The sequence below is a fragment of the Primulina tabacum genome, chromosome 5 (genome assembly GCF_025594145.1).
Source record: "Primulina tabacum isolate GXHZ01 chromosome 5, ASM2559414v2, whole genome shotgun sequence".
In the NCBI taxonomy this organism is placed as follows: domain Eukaryota; kingdom Viridiplantae; phylum Streptophyta; class Magnoliopsida; order Lamiales; family Gesneriaceae; genus Primulina; species Primulina tabacum.
Window position 1 is genome coordinate 778,899 of NC_134554.1, and position 14,567 is coordinate 793,465.

Consider the following 14,567-nt stretch of genomic DNA (forward strand, 5'->3'; position numbering starts at 1 on the left):
ATTAAATTTTCTAGTTAAAGCTAAGATAATATTTTTTTATGAGACGGTCTCACGAATTTTTATGCTTAAGACGACTTCATTCGATCTATATTTAAAGTAAAAAATAATATTTTTGACAAAAAAATAATGAATTTTCATAGGCCGTGTTATACAAGAGATTTGTATAATAAAATTGATCAATGAGATTATGTCACATGAGTTTTTATATAAAATAAAATAATATTTGAGTTCGATAAATAAAACATTTGTGTAAAAGATGTGAAAAAGTGACTTATAGCACTAGAAAGCAAGGTCCTACTTCCATCTCTTATCAATCTTCTAACACAAAGTTATCAACAAAAGTTAAAAAATGTCCTTTACAAATATATGTATATGTATATAATGAAAAAGTGGAAATATTTAATTCACACAAAGTCGAATTTTTTTGATCTCAAATTTTCGGTTCATTGCTTTCATTCATGATTTTGATTTGAATTTCGAACACGTCGTTGTCGAATAGATTCTTCAATTTTGCGAAATGATACTTGATTGAACATATATAAAGTATCATTATGCTATTAAATAAGGAAATAAATAACAGTATCGCACTTACAAATCGATCGAACTCATTAAATTTGAACATAGCAATCATTAACCCACAAAGCATTACACATAAAATATCAAACCTTATTAGTTAAATATTTACGGTAATAATTTAATTTGCATTAAATATTCAGCTCCTATTATATATTATATAATAAAATATACATCAATCGAGCTTCTTGAAATTTACGTGACAAATAGGAAATGTTTTTTCTAATAAATATTCAGCTCCTATTATATATTATTTCAATGGTGGAATATTTATTACACATGCAATAAATACAATACTATGTTATTATATCTACTGCATAACTTTCACTTCCTATGTGTGTTTGATATCCACGAGTGCAAAGGACTGATTTGCTTATTTTTAAAGTTACATAAAAATAAGTTAGTTTGAATGAATATATGTTGAAGTTAAATGCAATAAACATACCATTCATTGAGGGTTTATAGATGTTCCGATGTGATGCATGTAAATTTTTCACATCATCTAACTACTCTTCTTTCAATAGTAGTTCGTCTACGATGCGTACATGATCTTTTACGAAAATAGCGGTGTTGTTTGACTCGTGGGATAAGATGAATAAAAAATGTGTATATGATACATATATCATAAATCAATTTATACGAATAATATAACAATTTATAAATTTAATATTTTATATGTCATCAACTAATATCTCATCCTTCGCACAAGAGAGGTTAATTGATTCGACAATTTCTAAAAATGAATTCGTGTATTACAATAGTAATAACAACTTTATTTTCCGCATATATATAATTATAACATATGTTAATTTTCATTAAAAAAATTATAGCATTTATTTTTATGATATTCTTGGACTTGATTACAATAAAGTCCTTTTGTTGTCAAGTAATTGTATGGTCCGATATAGTTTAGACAGTGCCTTGATTTTATTTTATTTTTATTATATATATATATATATATATTTCCATTTGCTACTTTTTATCATACATAGAATGGCTTAGGAGGGAATCCTAGCATTGTTGGAAAACATCTTTTAAGCCTTTAAAATGTTTTTTAATGCCTGACTTTGTCTTCACTCCTCGGTCTAAGCCAAGTATCCACAATCTGATTAAAGTTGTACTAAATAGTTATATATAAAAAACAATGAACATCTTCTATTTTTTTATATAAAAAATAAAAAAAAGGGCTTGGAATTAACTTAAAAAAAACTGGTCGTTTAAATTATTAATTGTATAAATTGAGTTCTATATGTAAATTTTGGACCTTGAAACTAGGCAAAGAATTATGGTTTCGGTTTTGATTTATTAACTATATAATAACCAAAAATAAATTGTTGTATCATGGTTATATTCATTTTACACATAAGAACTTTGATCGAAAGTTCGAAATTTACGATTTAATTAAATTACGAGATTTTGAGATAATTATTCAAAGATCTGGCAAATTAATGTTAGTGAATGAGCATCTTTTATGACCGGGGTGTGAATATTGCCAATTTATTATTTAAATTGTACTTTGAGGCATTTTATTGAACAAACGTTCATCATAAAACTACAACTTAATTAAAAATAATTTTATATATTAACTTTTTTTCACCAATTTTTATAAGTATAGATGTGAATTAAAAAGAAAAATTTTTTTTTTTAGTTGCAAATTTTTATTTTTATATTATTTTAGGAAATAATTATTCAAAAGTTTTTAACAATATAATTATTTATAATCTAAAAACAAAATTTGATTAAAAATTTATACATATCGAACTCGAGAGTATTTTTAAATTTGTATAATTGGTTAATTTGAAAATAACTGTATAAATAGTATAATGAATAATATGGTAGGCAAAAGTATTTAATTAAATTGAAAAAATAACTTTTTTTGTGTCTTTTGCATAATTAAATGTATTATTCAAGACTGGTCTATTTACACGTATCCCTATAGACCTGTAGCTAGCTCGGCTCAATCTTCCCTCGAAAATCGAAACCAGTTCCCAAGTGCGAGGAACCACGTTACAGCCTTTTTTGACCTTATATATATTAAATAACTTATTCACTGGACAAAAAATATATATATTAATATACATTTTTATCTAGATTCACATATAAACTATAACGGACAGTACCAATGAGATTCAAATATTTTAAATCGTATAATAGCTCAAATACCACGTTTCGATTGTTCTACCCATCAGAGATAATTATTGCACTCAACAATCTTTCTCTCAATAACTGCACTCCTTACCATAAATGAGAATCGAACCCGTGACCTTGGCTACGATACCATTTTTAGGACCGAACGCTTGCCGCTTTACCAAAAATTATAGCTGATAGTAACGATACAACTCAAATATTTTAAACTGTATAACAGCTCAAGTACTAAGTTTCAATCATTCTATCCAACAAAGACAATTATTTCAACTTCTAAACAACTAAGCTTATCTAAACTTAAATAATTTCGTTTTGCTGATTATGAAAAAATATATAAAAAAATCACCAAATTTTTGAAATTCAATATAATATCTAGAATTTTAATAAAAAAATTACTTATCACCATAAATATTATACAAAAAAAACTAGTTGATATAGAGATTGGTAGCCTCATGAATAATATCATTAATATTGATGGATTGACGTGTCATCCAACATTGAGTGCATATATAACTTTTTCTATATCTGGATTTATTGCCCCATGGAATCCCCAGAAGTCTAAAAGACAACACAATAAACTAAAATAACATCTACTATTAAAATTTGTATATACATATAATTTTTAAAGAAAAATAATTGATCAGAAGGGATGAGTTAAATGATTCATGTTATTAAATTTTAAATTTTTTATAGCTCATAATAAAGTAGAGTAGGTCTCTTGTGCGACGGTTTCACGAATCATTATCTGTGTGACAGGTTAACCCTATCGATATTCACAATAAAAATTAATACTCTTAGGCATAGTTTGGTCCATGGGATAAGGGAGGGATTGATAAATAATCCTCCTTATCCCATGTTTGGTACCTTTTTAAAAAGCCCATGATAATAGCATATGCTCTTGATAAATAATTTTTTAGAAGGATAAAATATCCCTTCTTTTAGGTGTGATAATTTTAATTTAATGATAAAATACACTACAAATGACTTAATTGCCCTCAATTTATAAATGATTTTTATAAATCTAAGCTAGTAGGTAGAAATTAAAATCAAATAAATATTTTTATTTATTTTTATATATTATATAATATGATAATTATATAAATGAATTCGAGAATTATATGAATAATTTTTATAAATATCAATAAATTATTAGTATCACTCGATTAACCTTAAAAATTAATATTTGACTTGACTAACAAAATCAATGACTTAATTATCATATTATATAATATATAAAATTAGGTAAAAATAAATAAATCATGCAAGCACTATCGGCGCATGAACAGATAAAAAATATGAACTCAAACAACAACTTTGAAATTATAAAATTTATTATGATAAGGCTAATTTTGTCATTACAATCTAATATATACATTTAATCACTCTTATTAAAATCATACCAAACATTAAATATAATATCCTATATCTTATTTATCATTAATTTATCCTTATATTATATATCACATGTTTATCCTATCATGTGTACCAAACTACGCCTTAGCATAAAAAATAATATTTTTTCATGGATGACCCAAATAAGATATCTGTCTCACAAAATATGACGCGTGAGATCGTCTCACATAAGTTTTTGCCATAAAAAATATAATATAATAATGGTCCCGAGGGGAAATCAAACTCATGTTCATTTTCAAAAAAAAAAAAAAACACACACACACACACACACGGCCCAATCTGAATGATATCCAGTCCATTTCAATTTAAAAAGACTCGTCAACAAAGCAACTAATAATAATAAAATATTTTAGTCGGCTTTTCTTTGAATTAGATCTTGTTTTTATAATCTATAATCATAATAAATAATTAAGAACCGAGCTTTTTTATCAGTGGATTGATAAATGATTATCAGACTCCCAATAGATCGTCGAAAGTTTTGCCTTTGATAAAGTTTGAAGATGGATCTAACTGTATTCGTGAAATAAAATATCACGTTAAATGTGATCTTTAAATTACTTTATCGCTTAAGACAAATAAGTTAACATCATGTTATTAGCTTTTGATACAACGATAAACAGTTGGTCTGATATTTTCCTCGACAAAATTAGTTGTCTATCGTTCACATTCTAGCAAATTAAACTGAGCTGGATGCTGGGAAACACAATCTTATTGCCATCTCTTGGAAAAAAAAATATTTGTCTTTTGAAATAAATTTCATTGTATTTAACTCTTTGCCATGCTTAAGTCAAACAAATTCAAATAGCATGTATACTTATTTTTAATAAATTATTATTAGGCTTTATGTTAAAAGATAGTGCGTAAATATTTCATTAATACATATAGGTGACGTCTTAATATTTTAATTTGTACTCTCTCTTTGATATTTTGAGCTACCTAGTACACACTTTTTACTTATTTCTAAAAAAATTAATCTGCTTCAATCATACTTTTTAATGATTTACTTACTTCTACTTCAATCACTTTTTAACTTTGAAAGAATTTTTCATGGTTGTCGAATAATGTATGATCGGCCATAATCCACAATTCACAGTTTACATGTTATCAAAGAAAAATATCAATTCAGCAGTCGTGATGAAAATTGGGTAAAAAAGAGACAAAATGTCAAAATAATGGAAATATATCAGAATTAATTGACCAAAAATTATGAGTGTCAAACTTATAATATCAATTTATCGATTTTCTCATAAATTTATCATATTTTAAAAAAGAAATTATTTAAATTTATGATAGAATTCAATCGTGAGAGCTACGACTCTATGAGAACCGCCAAACAGGTAATGTGATCACATAAGACCCAATTAAGAAAAACACAGATTTAAATTGTGATCATAATTTCGTGTTAGCCAATGCCAGTGTTACTGATCTGAATATATACATACACCATATATGTATCCCGACTACCTATAACCTATGGTTTATTTTTCCTTCTAATTCAAATATCCCATGAAAAAAGTTGAATATATTCATAAAAAAATCACCATTTGCTTATTTCTCTCTCTTTGGTTTCGTTTTTTTTTTTTGTAAACCTGTATATAAATGAATATTGATGATCATATTGAATGAATCAATGTTGATTGATGAGCCCCGTAGGCTTCCTCCCACCTCCTATTTTGTCTCTCGATTTGAAAATCAGAAAAACCATTCTCACAAGTGGATAAGAATTTTCTCATAATCCACTCCTCTTCTTCAGGATTTCCCCTCGTACGAATTCTTGATAATATTGATATTATTTAGATTTATGCGAAGGGTGATATAGATATACATATATATACATACAAGTTATGGACTTATCCCTATAATCCATGAACTATTTTCTGCATCAAATACACGTTGTTTTTACCACTTGTTTCCCCATATTTTCACTCTTCTTCATTTACTGAATCTTTGAAGTGGCTGAACTGGAGAGTTCGAGATTCAAAAATACTGGACAGATAAATATCCAGTTATCTATATTCTCCTTTGTTTGTGGGTTTTTTTCCTTTATTCAAGGCGCTTAGCTTATTCTTGAATCTCGATTAGTGATTAATCTTGATTCATGGATGATTACTTAAGAGAAGTAACGGGGAAATCGGCGAATGATCCTTGTAAAGATACTGATCTTGGAAGCTTGAAATGGGTTCCTGGCCCTGTCATAGTCGGTGCCGGGCCTTCCGGCCTGGCAGCGGCCGCTTGTTTGAAGGAAAAAGGCGTGCCATCTCTAGTGCTCGAGAGATCCAACTGTATAGCATCTTTATGGCAGCTGAAAACCTACGATCGGCTCAAACTCCATTTACCTAAACAATTCTGCGAACTTCCACTCATGAATTTCCCTGAAGATTACCCCACTTACCCTACTAAACAGCAGTTCATCCAGTACTTAGAATCCTATGCGAAAAGGTTCGAAATTTGGCCTGTATTCAATCAGAAGGTGGTGAGTGCTGAGTTTGATCAGATTCTTGGGTTTTGGAGGGTTAAAACAGCGTCAGAAGGAGCAGGGGTGGAATCTGAATACCTCTGCCAGTGGCTGATAGTCGCAACGGGGGAGAATGCGGAAGCGGTGGTGCCGCAAATCGAAGGGGCTGCAGAGTTCAGAGGAGACGTGGTGCACACCAGTGGGTACAAAAATGGAGGGGTTTACAGGGGGAAGAAAGTGCTTGTTGTTGGATGTGGGAATTCAGGAATGGAAGTTTGTTTGGATCTGTGTAACCATGGTGCTAGTCCTTCATTTGTTGTCAGAGATAAAGTAAGAAATCCACACCTTCTACTTCCTGTTTGTACCAGTTTTTCTACCTTTTTTTTTATCTTTTATTTGGAAATATTCGAAGAAGAAAAGGTTTCATAGTGTATTTTTTGAATGATGGAGGCAAAAACCTAGATTTCTTGGGAAATTGTTTTTAAAAGATTTTTAAGGACTCGGTGAAGTTGTCTGTATGTGCATGGGAATTGACTGTTGTATGAGAATGTAGTATTACAGTTTTGAGTGTATAAACTTTGCTCTGATTTTGTTTTTTAGGGAAAAAAATAAAACCCTAAGTCAAATGAAAATTGGAAAAAATATAGTAGCTTTGATTTTTAATTTAATTTATTTTATTTTATTCATTGTGGCTGGAGAGAGATATATATATTTTTGGTAACATTTGTGGCTGGAGATTTACTCAAAGGAAGAAAGATCTTTGTTTTCAGTGCTTCCAAATTGTTTGAGGTTTTAGTTAAATCGATATGATTCAATCAATTTAAAAACCTTAATTTTTTATTTTTTTTAATACTTTCTTGGGATACTCGAGCATGCGCAATTTTTGCTTTATAAAGTTCCAGATTTTCTTTCGCAGGCTTACTAATTATGTATTCTTTAAATATATTTTACTTTTCTCCCCACTATAATTATGAATGACCCCTAGCTTTAGGAAGACCAATGGAATTTAACCAAGATAAGACGAGTTAAATATATGCAACATGAAACATCACCTCGCAACTATATTTATGTTCTTATTAGATTTAAATTACATATCTATTTTTTCTTATATGTTTATTTGTTATGTCCTTGTCTCCTTTTGTTGTTTGTTTCTCTGGTGAATGGCTTTAAATCTTGAATATGAATTTAGGTGCACATTCTACCACAAGAAATGCTAGGAACATCAACTTTTGGGCTGTCCATGTGGTTATTGAAGTGGTTTCCCCTACACCTTGTCGACTGGTTTCTATTGGTTGTTTCATGGCTCCTACTCGGCGATACCAGTCAGTTCGGGTTGGATCGGCCTCGGTTAGGACCACTCGAGCTAAAGAACCTCTCCGGAAAGACGCCGGTGTTGGATGTTGGAACCCTTGACAAGATTAAAAGTGGAGACATTAAGGTACAGTTCCTCGTTGCTATGTCTACTTACATTATTATTCCCTCCGCTAATTATCGCTAAATTCACTTCCAACTTTTTAAAGTGTTTGTTGTAACCCATGATCTGAATTACCTTTATCAATCATTGGCTTTGCTTTTGTTCGATGACATTTTTAGTGTGACAAAAAATCACCTGTTTTAATCAAACAATCACTAAGGAAAAAAGGGTCCCTTTTCGGTTGAGATTATGCGCTTGAGATTCCACATATTATTTTCTCATGAATTTCTCTATCAATTGGTTGGTCTTTTCAAGAAAAAAGCTCAATGTCATCGAGTGGTTTTCATTACAATTAGTTACCAACTTTAACACCATTTTAAAACACAAAATCAAAGTAAATTAATCATCAACTTTGACAAAGAAATCCTTGTGTATCATTGTGTACATAAGTAGTTAACATGCTTTACTATCTTTAATACTAGTAGCATTATTTTAAGATTGTGAATGTGGTTGTGTAGATATGGTATCATGCATTTCTTTTTTATTCTATCTCATTTTCTTTATTACTAAAACATGTTTTTTTTTAAAATTATAAAGGTATGCCCTGGCGTTCGGAGACTTGGCGACAAATCCGTCGAATTTGTTGATGGAAGAATAGAAAACTTTGATGCAATTATACTAGCAACTGGTTACAAAAGCAATGTACCATTTTGGCTAAAGGTACATCAATTTCTTGATTTTGCAACAATCTCCAAATTTCCAAAGTGCATACCCGAGGACATGTTTGGCTCATTGGTGTTGATTTTTTTAACCAGGAAAGTGAGATGTTTTCGAATAAAGATGGCCTCCCAAGAAGGTCATTTCCAAATGGCTGGAAAGGGAAAAGTGGTCTATACTCGGTGGGATTTACCAAACGGGGCCTTCTCGGGGCATCCATGGATGCCAAAAACATAGCAAATGACATAGAAAAATGTTGGAGAGAATGTGAAAAGAACCGTTCACCCGTTTCTTGGCCCCATTCCTAGCAAAAATATATTGTTTTTGATTAATTTGGTAGGAAATTTGACTTGGAGCAAAGAATATTAATGGAGAATTTTTGGGTTTGCATACACCATGAAATTGCCATCCGAAAACGTATCAACTTTCAGGGCAATTCATGACCAATCTCCATTAACCACGCTCCCGAGAACCTGATCGAAAAGAGGCCGATACAATGTTTTGCGGTGAATCCGAATCGATCTAAGTTGTGTATACTTCTTGTACATTGACAACTCTCTTCCTAACCATGAGATATTGACTTCTTAGTCATAAAGGTAAATTATTGCAATTCTGCGTGCCTTTGTATTTCACTAGATATTTTTATCACTGAAATTGAAGTTGATGGGAGTGTGTAACGATTGATGTAATTGAAAAACATAATTAATTAAGCTTGAGAAATATAAGATTTGTGTTGATTTATTTTAGGGTTTAGTTGGTTGTGATCAGTGTCGTTGTAATGATATTTAAAACATGATGGGGAAACTTTCGTTCCAAAATTCTATATGATCACAGGCTCATTTAGTGCAATTTTATTATTTCTTTCTGACTTGTTCCAGTTTGTACGTGAAATGATTACATTCCCCACAAGTAGATATTGGACCACTATAATTTAATATAAACGATGTGCAAGATTGAGATTGTTGCCCAAAGAATATGGTAGACTTGAGTAGTGTTATTGATGTTATAAGCTAAATTCTTAATCATGTGTTTGTGTATGGCATGTAAACAAAACTAGCAAGTTCGCAAGCTTTTCGAGTCGGCTAGAAAAATATTTGATTTGTATTTGAGCTTATTAAATTCGAACCGAGTTCGAACATGTTCGAACTTTTTTCGAGCCAAACTCGAGCCCAAATTATTTTGTTCGATCTTGTTTGTCAACTAGCGAGCCGCGCACGAGCTAGCATGGTGGTGTGGATATCATCCACAAGCTAAGGATGAGGATGACATGTACGTACATGCACATGCAAACTCATCACATGCACCCTCAAATTCTTAATTCGTAGTTTCGTATCAGCAAAATATTAGGTCTTCATTCATTTATTCATTCCTTATGGTCCAACTAATTTATTATCTTAGCTAAGTTGACAAGTACTCCCCTCACCATTCAATTTAATTTTTAATGAAATTAATTCTTTTAGTATCACATACATAGGAAACTATATTTTTAGTCATATATATCTATCTCTTTACGATTTTGATAATCTCCTACATTGTCAAATTTCAATCTTATTTATGTATCTCATTTTTTTGACAATTTAGAGATTTTTTTTATCGGGAGTATTGATGTGACACAACATACATCAGCATCATGAAAACACCACATCAACGCGATTGGTAAGTTTTTTAAAACTATAAATAAGTTGAGCATATATACCTGTAAGGGAACGACCTAATTAAATTTTCGAGGAATATTTCAACGCTTCAAAATTAAATATTATTTTGGGTTTTTCTTAAAAAAAGAAAAAAAAAAAGAACTTGTAGAATTGAAACCATACCAAATTAATGTATGACTGTACAACTGTGTGCAAATTTGTGCGTGTGTGGACCATTTAAATTGGTTGCAGGAGAGGCAACATCGAATCGAATGGTTGGGGGAGTGTTATTTGTCAATGATGATGATTCATATAATATTATTTCCCTCGATGGGTACCACTGAATTATTGGGATTAATTTTTGTCGTCTTGTTTATTTAAGAATATGTGCCTACAAACAAACGAATATTTGTCCATAAGATATATCTATATTATATTATTAAATGTAAGATTTTTAAAATTACTATTTTAGAAGACAGTAAAACATTTAATTCCATAGTTATTCTTCTTACTCTACTAAAAACTTCATCAAATCACTCCATATTTTACATAAAAAAATTTGAACAAAATTTTTCTTTTAAATCGAACAGTTCTTCTAAATTGAAAATGATTTCTTGTTAATTGTTTAATATTATTTGATCAAATTAAAATAATAATAACACGTGCAACGTTTGTACATCTTTTATTAGTATTAATTATACGTGGTCTAGTTTAAGAATAAAATGAGGCACAAATTAAATATCATTATAATAACATTTTTGGTAGATTTTATTCGATTATTTTATTTTATTTTTTGTGGGTCATGCGATTTAAATGCTAATTATTAATGAAAACAATTATATTTATTTGTTGTTAGATGATACATATACACGAATAATATATATCTATCATGGATGGAATGGACCGGCAAGCTGAGTAATAATATATACTTTGTCTCATATATTTAAAAAAAAAAAAAAAGAAGAAGAAGAAAATCTCCAGTTTCATATATTTCTTAAATCGGTCATACTTATTGAAACACCTTATATTTTATTAAAACAAAATAGAAATTAAATGATGGAGGTTAACGTGGAACATTCATAGTTTATTTATTATCGTGTGATATGATATCCGCGGTCACAGAATTTCTTTTACCCAAGACGTCTTTATATTAATTTATGCTTCATTTTTGCCCTACAAAAATATAGATATTTTACATGTGACATTACTGATTCATTGTGATACATCAAAAAAATCTGAGTTACAATTTCCTATATGTGATTATATCGAATTGAATGATTTTAATGAACCTGAATAAGAAAAAATTCATAAAGAAAAATCATAGCGAAACCTGATATCTATTGGGTCATAAGTATGCAATCCACATATTGGATCACCAAAATATAAATAATCATTTAAACCCTATCAAAAACTTCAAAAGGACCCTTAAGGGAATCAACAGAGATTTTAAATCCAATTTTTAGAACAATTATATTTGGAAGTATGAATATCAATTATATCCATCAATTTTTTTATGGACCGTCACTTTTTTCAACCCTAATATCCATTTTCAGTCATAATATCCCATTAAAGACTACTTGATACTCCATTAGATCTCCCGAGTGCAAAAGGGAAATATTGCATGTATGCCTGGCTTTTATTCTTCATTATTGCTCAATTTTGAAGATACTAATCTCTCAATATATATCTTCCCTTTTTAATGGGGAATCCTTTTTCATTCTATAGAAAAAGAGATAATGGGATCGGAGATTGCTGCATTTGCAAAATTTTAGATTGCGACTGATCTTTGAGAAACGGGAATCTTGGTTATTTTTATGTAAGATCGATCGAGCCTATGTACTTACTTTTCTAAAAGAAACTATATATATATTGAATCTTTGCCAAGTTCTTTGGTTATGAAAATAGGTAAAAAAAAAAAATATTTGTTGTATTTCACTCTAAATCTTCGAACATACTCATACTATCTTATGATTTGAAATATATTTAATATGTATACTTAATTACTATAAAAAATGAAAAAAAAAATTGAAAGAGTGGAGTTTTCTCTTTTACTATCTAGAGTTGCATGCCAAGATATTTTTATTTAATTATTCGAGATATTATTTAACTTTTGTGGGGATCAACAAAAGGGTACGCATAAAGTTATATGAATAACTTGTTAGTTTGTTCAAAATATATACATATTTCAGTTTATATCGGGTTATAATTTTTGTACAATGATAATGCTTATATCTATATATCTTCTAGGGTTTATGCCCTCAAAAAAGAAAATATAATGAAGCAAATGCCCGATGAGCTACATAAATGCATGTTCAAATGGCCATAAAAATAATTTGAAAGGATGCCTATTGGGATGTAAATGAACTAATCCGTTCACGAAATACTGGGAGCTCGGCTCGGTAAAATGATAATTTGAGAACGTTTGTTGATCCTATTGAGTTGAACTCGACAATTTTATCGAGTCAAGCTCGAGCTTAAGAGTATTCGGCTCGTAAACTCGCAATTAGTTTGTTAGTCTTTGAGTGTACAATAATAATTTGCATTGTTCTACACCTAAATTTGAGTATAAGAAAAATGATTGCGTGACTATAAAATGCGAAGCTAGCCTATCCTCTTGAATTCTCATTTTAATTGATCTTTTGCCTAAGAAAGCGCGACGAGCTCGAACACGAGTTTGTTTAATGAGCTTGAAAATGATCTTGTTTAACGAACTCGAAAACAAGCTCGTTGAATGAGTCGAGCTCGATTTAAACTCGTTAATCATGATAAACAAGTTATTAACAATTCGAGCTCGAGCTATTCACAAGCTTAATAATTTTAAAACGAGCCGAGATTGAGCAAGCTGGAATCGAGTTCAAACTTATATTTATCTTCAAAGACCCGAGTTCGAGCCTGATACTATTCGGCTCGACTCATTTACATCCCTAAATGTCTAGTCATGTTTTAGGTGTTGAATTCTTCTAATAAAGATACTCCTTGGACATTAGCCCGTGTTTTTTCAGTCCAATTTAATTATTATTATGAAGCCTGTAATCAATTAAAAAAAGAGTCCTACAAAAAACATCTGTGTAAATTATAATTGGGCCTTCTACGATCGATCAAAGGTCAGTAAACAAGACTCTCGTTTGTAATGGGCTGGTCGGAGCCCCCATAACAACACATGATAAAATTTGGGTTGCCTTTCAAACAATATCAAATTGATTACGAAGATTGATTGTTACGTTTTCCGTACATGCGATTGGATAATAGGTATTACAAAATCTACGTTGTATTCACCGTGATTTTACGAAAATAATTAATTTAAGTTGTTATAGAAATATATTATAAATCATATAAAATATTTTAAACTTTCATTTTCAATCAATGTGGGACAATGATATCTGAATTACCCCTCATTCAGAATGCAAGGTCTTCGTCACGGTCTGTCCCTCGATTCACCAACGTCGAAAGTTTAGAGACGACTCCAACATTTTCAAGATGTTGCTCACGTGATGTAGCACTTTGTCCTACAGGTTCAAGAAACGGTTCACACCCACATAACACTTTGCATTGCGTAACACTTATTTTCCGATGTTTCTAATAGTGAATGTGATAGTCATTCTGTCGGTGTTTCTACTAGTGATCATCTCTGATACAATTCTGTCACTCCCCAAGTCAGTCCACGACTGTGCAACTGTACATAGACCCCTATAAAATCTATTGTATATCCATCATCGTTTTAAAAAATAGTTGATTCAAATTGTTACATGAATTTATTATAAAATTTTATAAAATAAATTAAATTTTCATTTCAAATAATGTGGGACAAATGTATCTAATTGGGATAAATAGATTTATAAAATGATTACACTTCAAACCGTAGTATAAATGTATTTTTATTTTTTCATATATATATATATACACACACACGCACACACAATTAATTAGTTGGAATGTTGGGATTGAATGAATTAATTCTCAAAATATATTAAATTTACATCAATTAAAACGTGATTCCACACACACATATATATATAATATATATATATATATATATATATATATATATATATATATATATATATATATAGACAGACACACACACACACTTAATTAGTTGGAATGTTGGGATTGAATGAATTAATTCTCAAAATATATTAAATTTACATCAATCAAAACGTGATTCCACATATTTACAATCAATTACATATAATACAAAATATGAAGTTTAAAACCT

At 29.9% G+C, this 14,567-nt stretch overlaps 1 protein-coding gene across 1 annotated transcript; it reads left to right on the top strand.

Annotated features, from left to right (window-relative positions):
* The first annotated feature begins 5,634 nt into the window (after positions 1–5,634).
* Positions 5,635–9,194, top strand: LOC142545190 (indole-3-pyruvate monooxygenase YUCCA6-like). Its single transcript, XM_075652204.1, has 4 exons — positions 5,635–6,916; positions 7,776–8,024; positions 8,598–8,720; positions 8,816–9,194. The coding sequence occupies exons 1-4, from the start codon at positions 6,230–6,232 to the stop codon at positions 9,023–9,025; spliced, it is 1,269 nt and encodes a 422-aa protein (XP_075508319.1). The 5' UTR covers positions 5,635–6,229; the 3' UTR covers positions 9,026–9,194.
* Positions 9,195–14,567: the final 5,373 nt, after the last annotated feature.

Bases quoted from the DNA above. Each gene is read 5' to 3' on its own strand.
- LOC142545190 (XM_075652204.1), top strand. From the start codon at position 6,230: ATGGATGATTACTTAAGAGAAGTAACGGGGAAATCGGCGAATGATCCT. The intron at 6,917-7,775 runs GTAAGAAATCCA...ATATGAATTTAG, and splicing joins CATTTGTTGTCAGAGATAAA to GTGCACATTCTACCACAAGA. The intron at 8,025-8,597 runs GTACAGTTCCTC...AAAATTATAAAG, and splicing joins TTAAAAGTGGAGACATTAAG to GTATGCCCTGGCGTTCGGAG.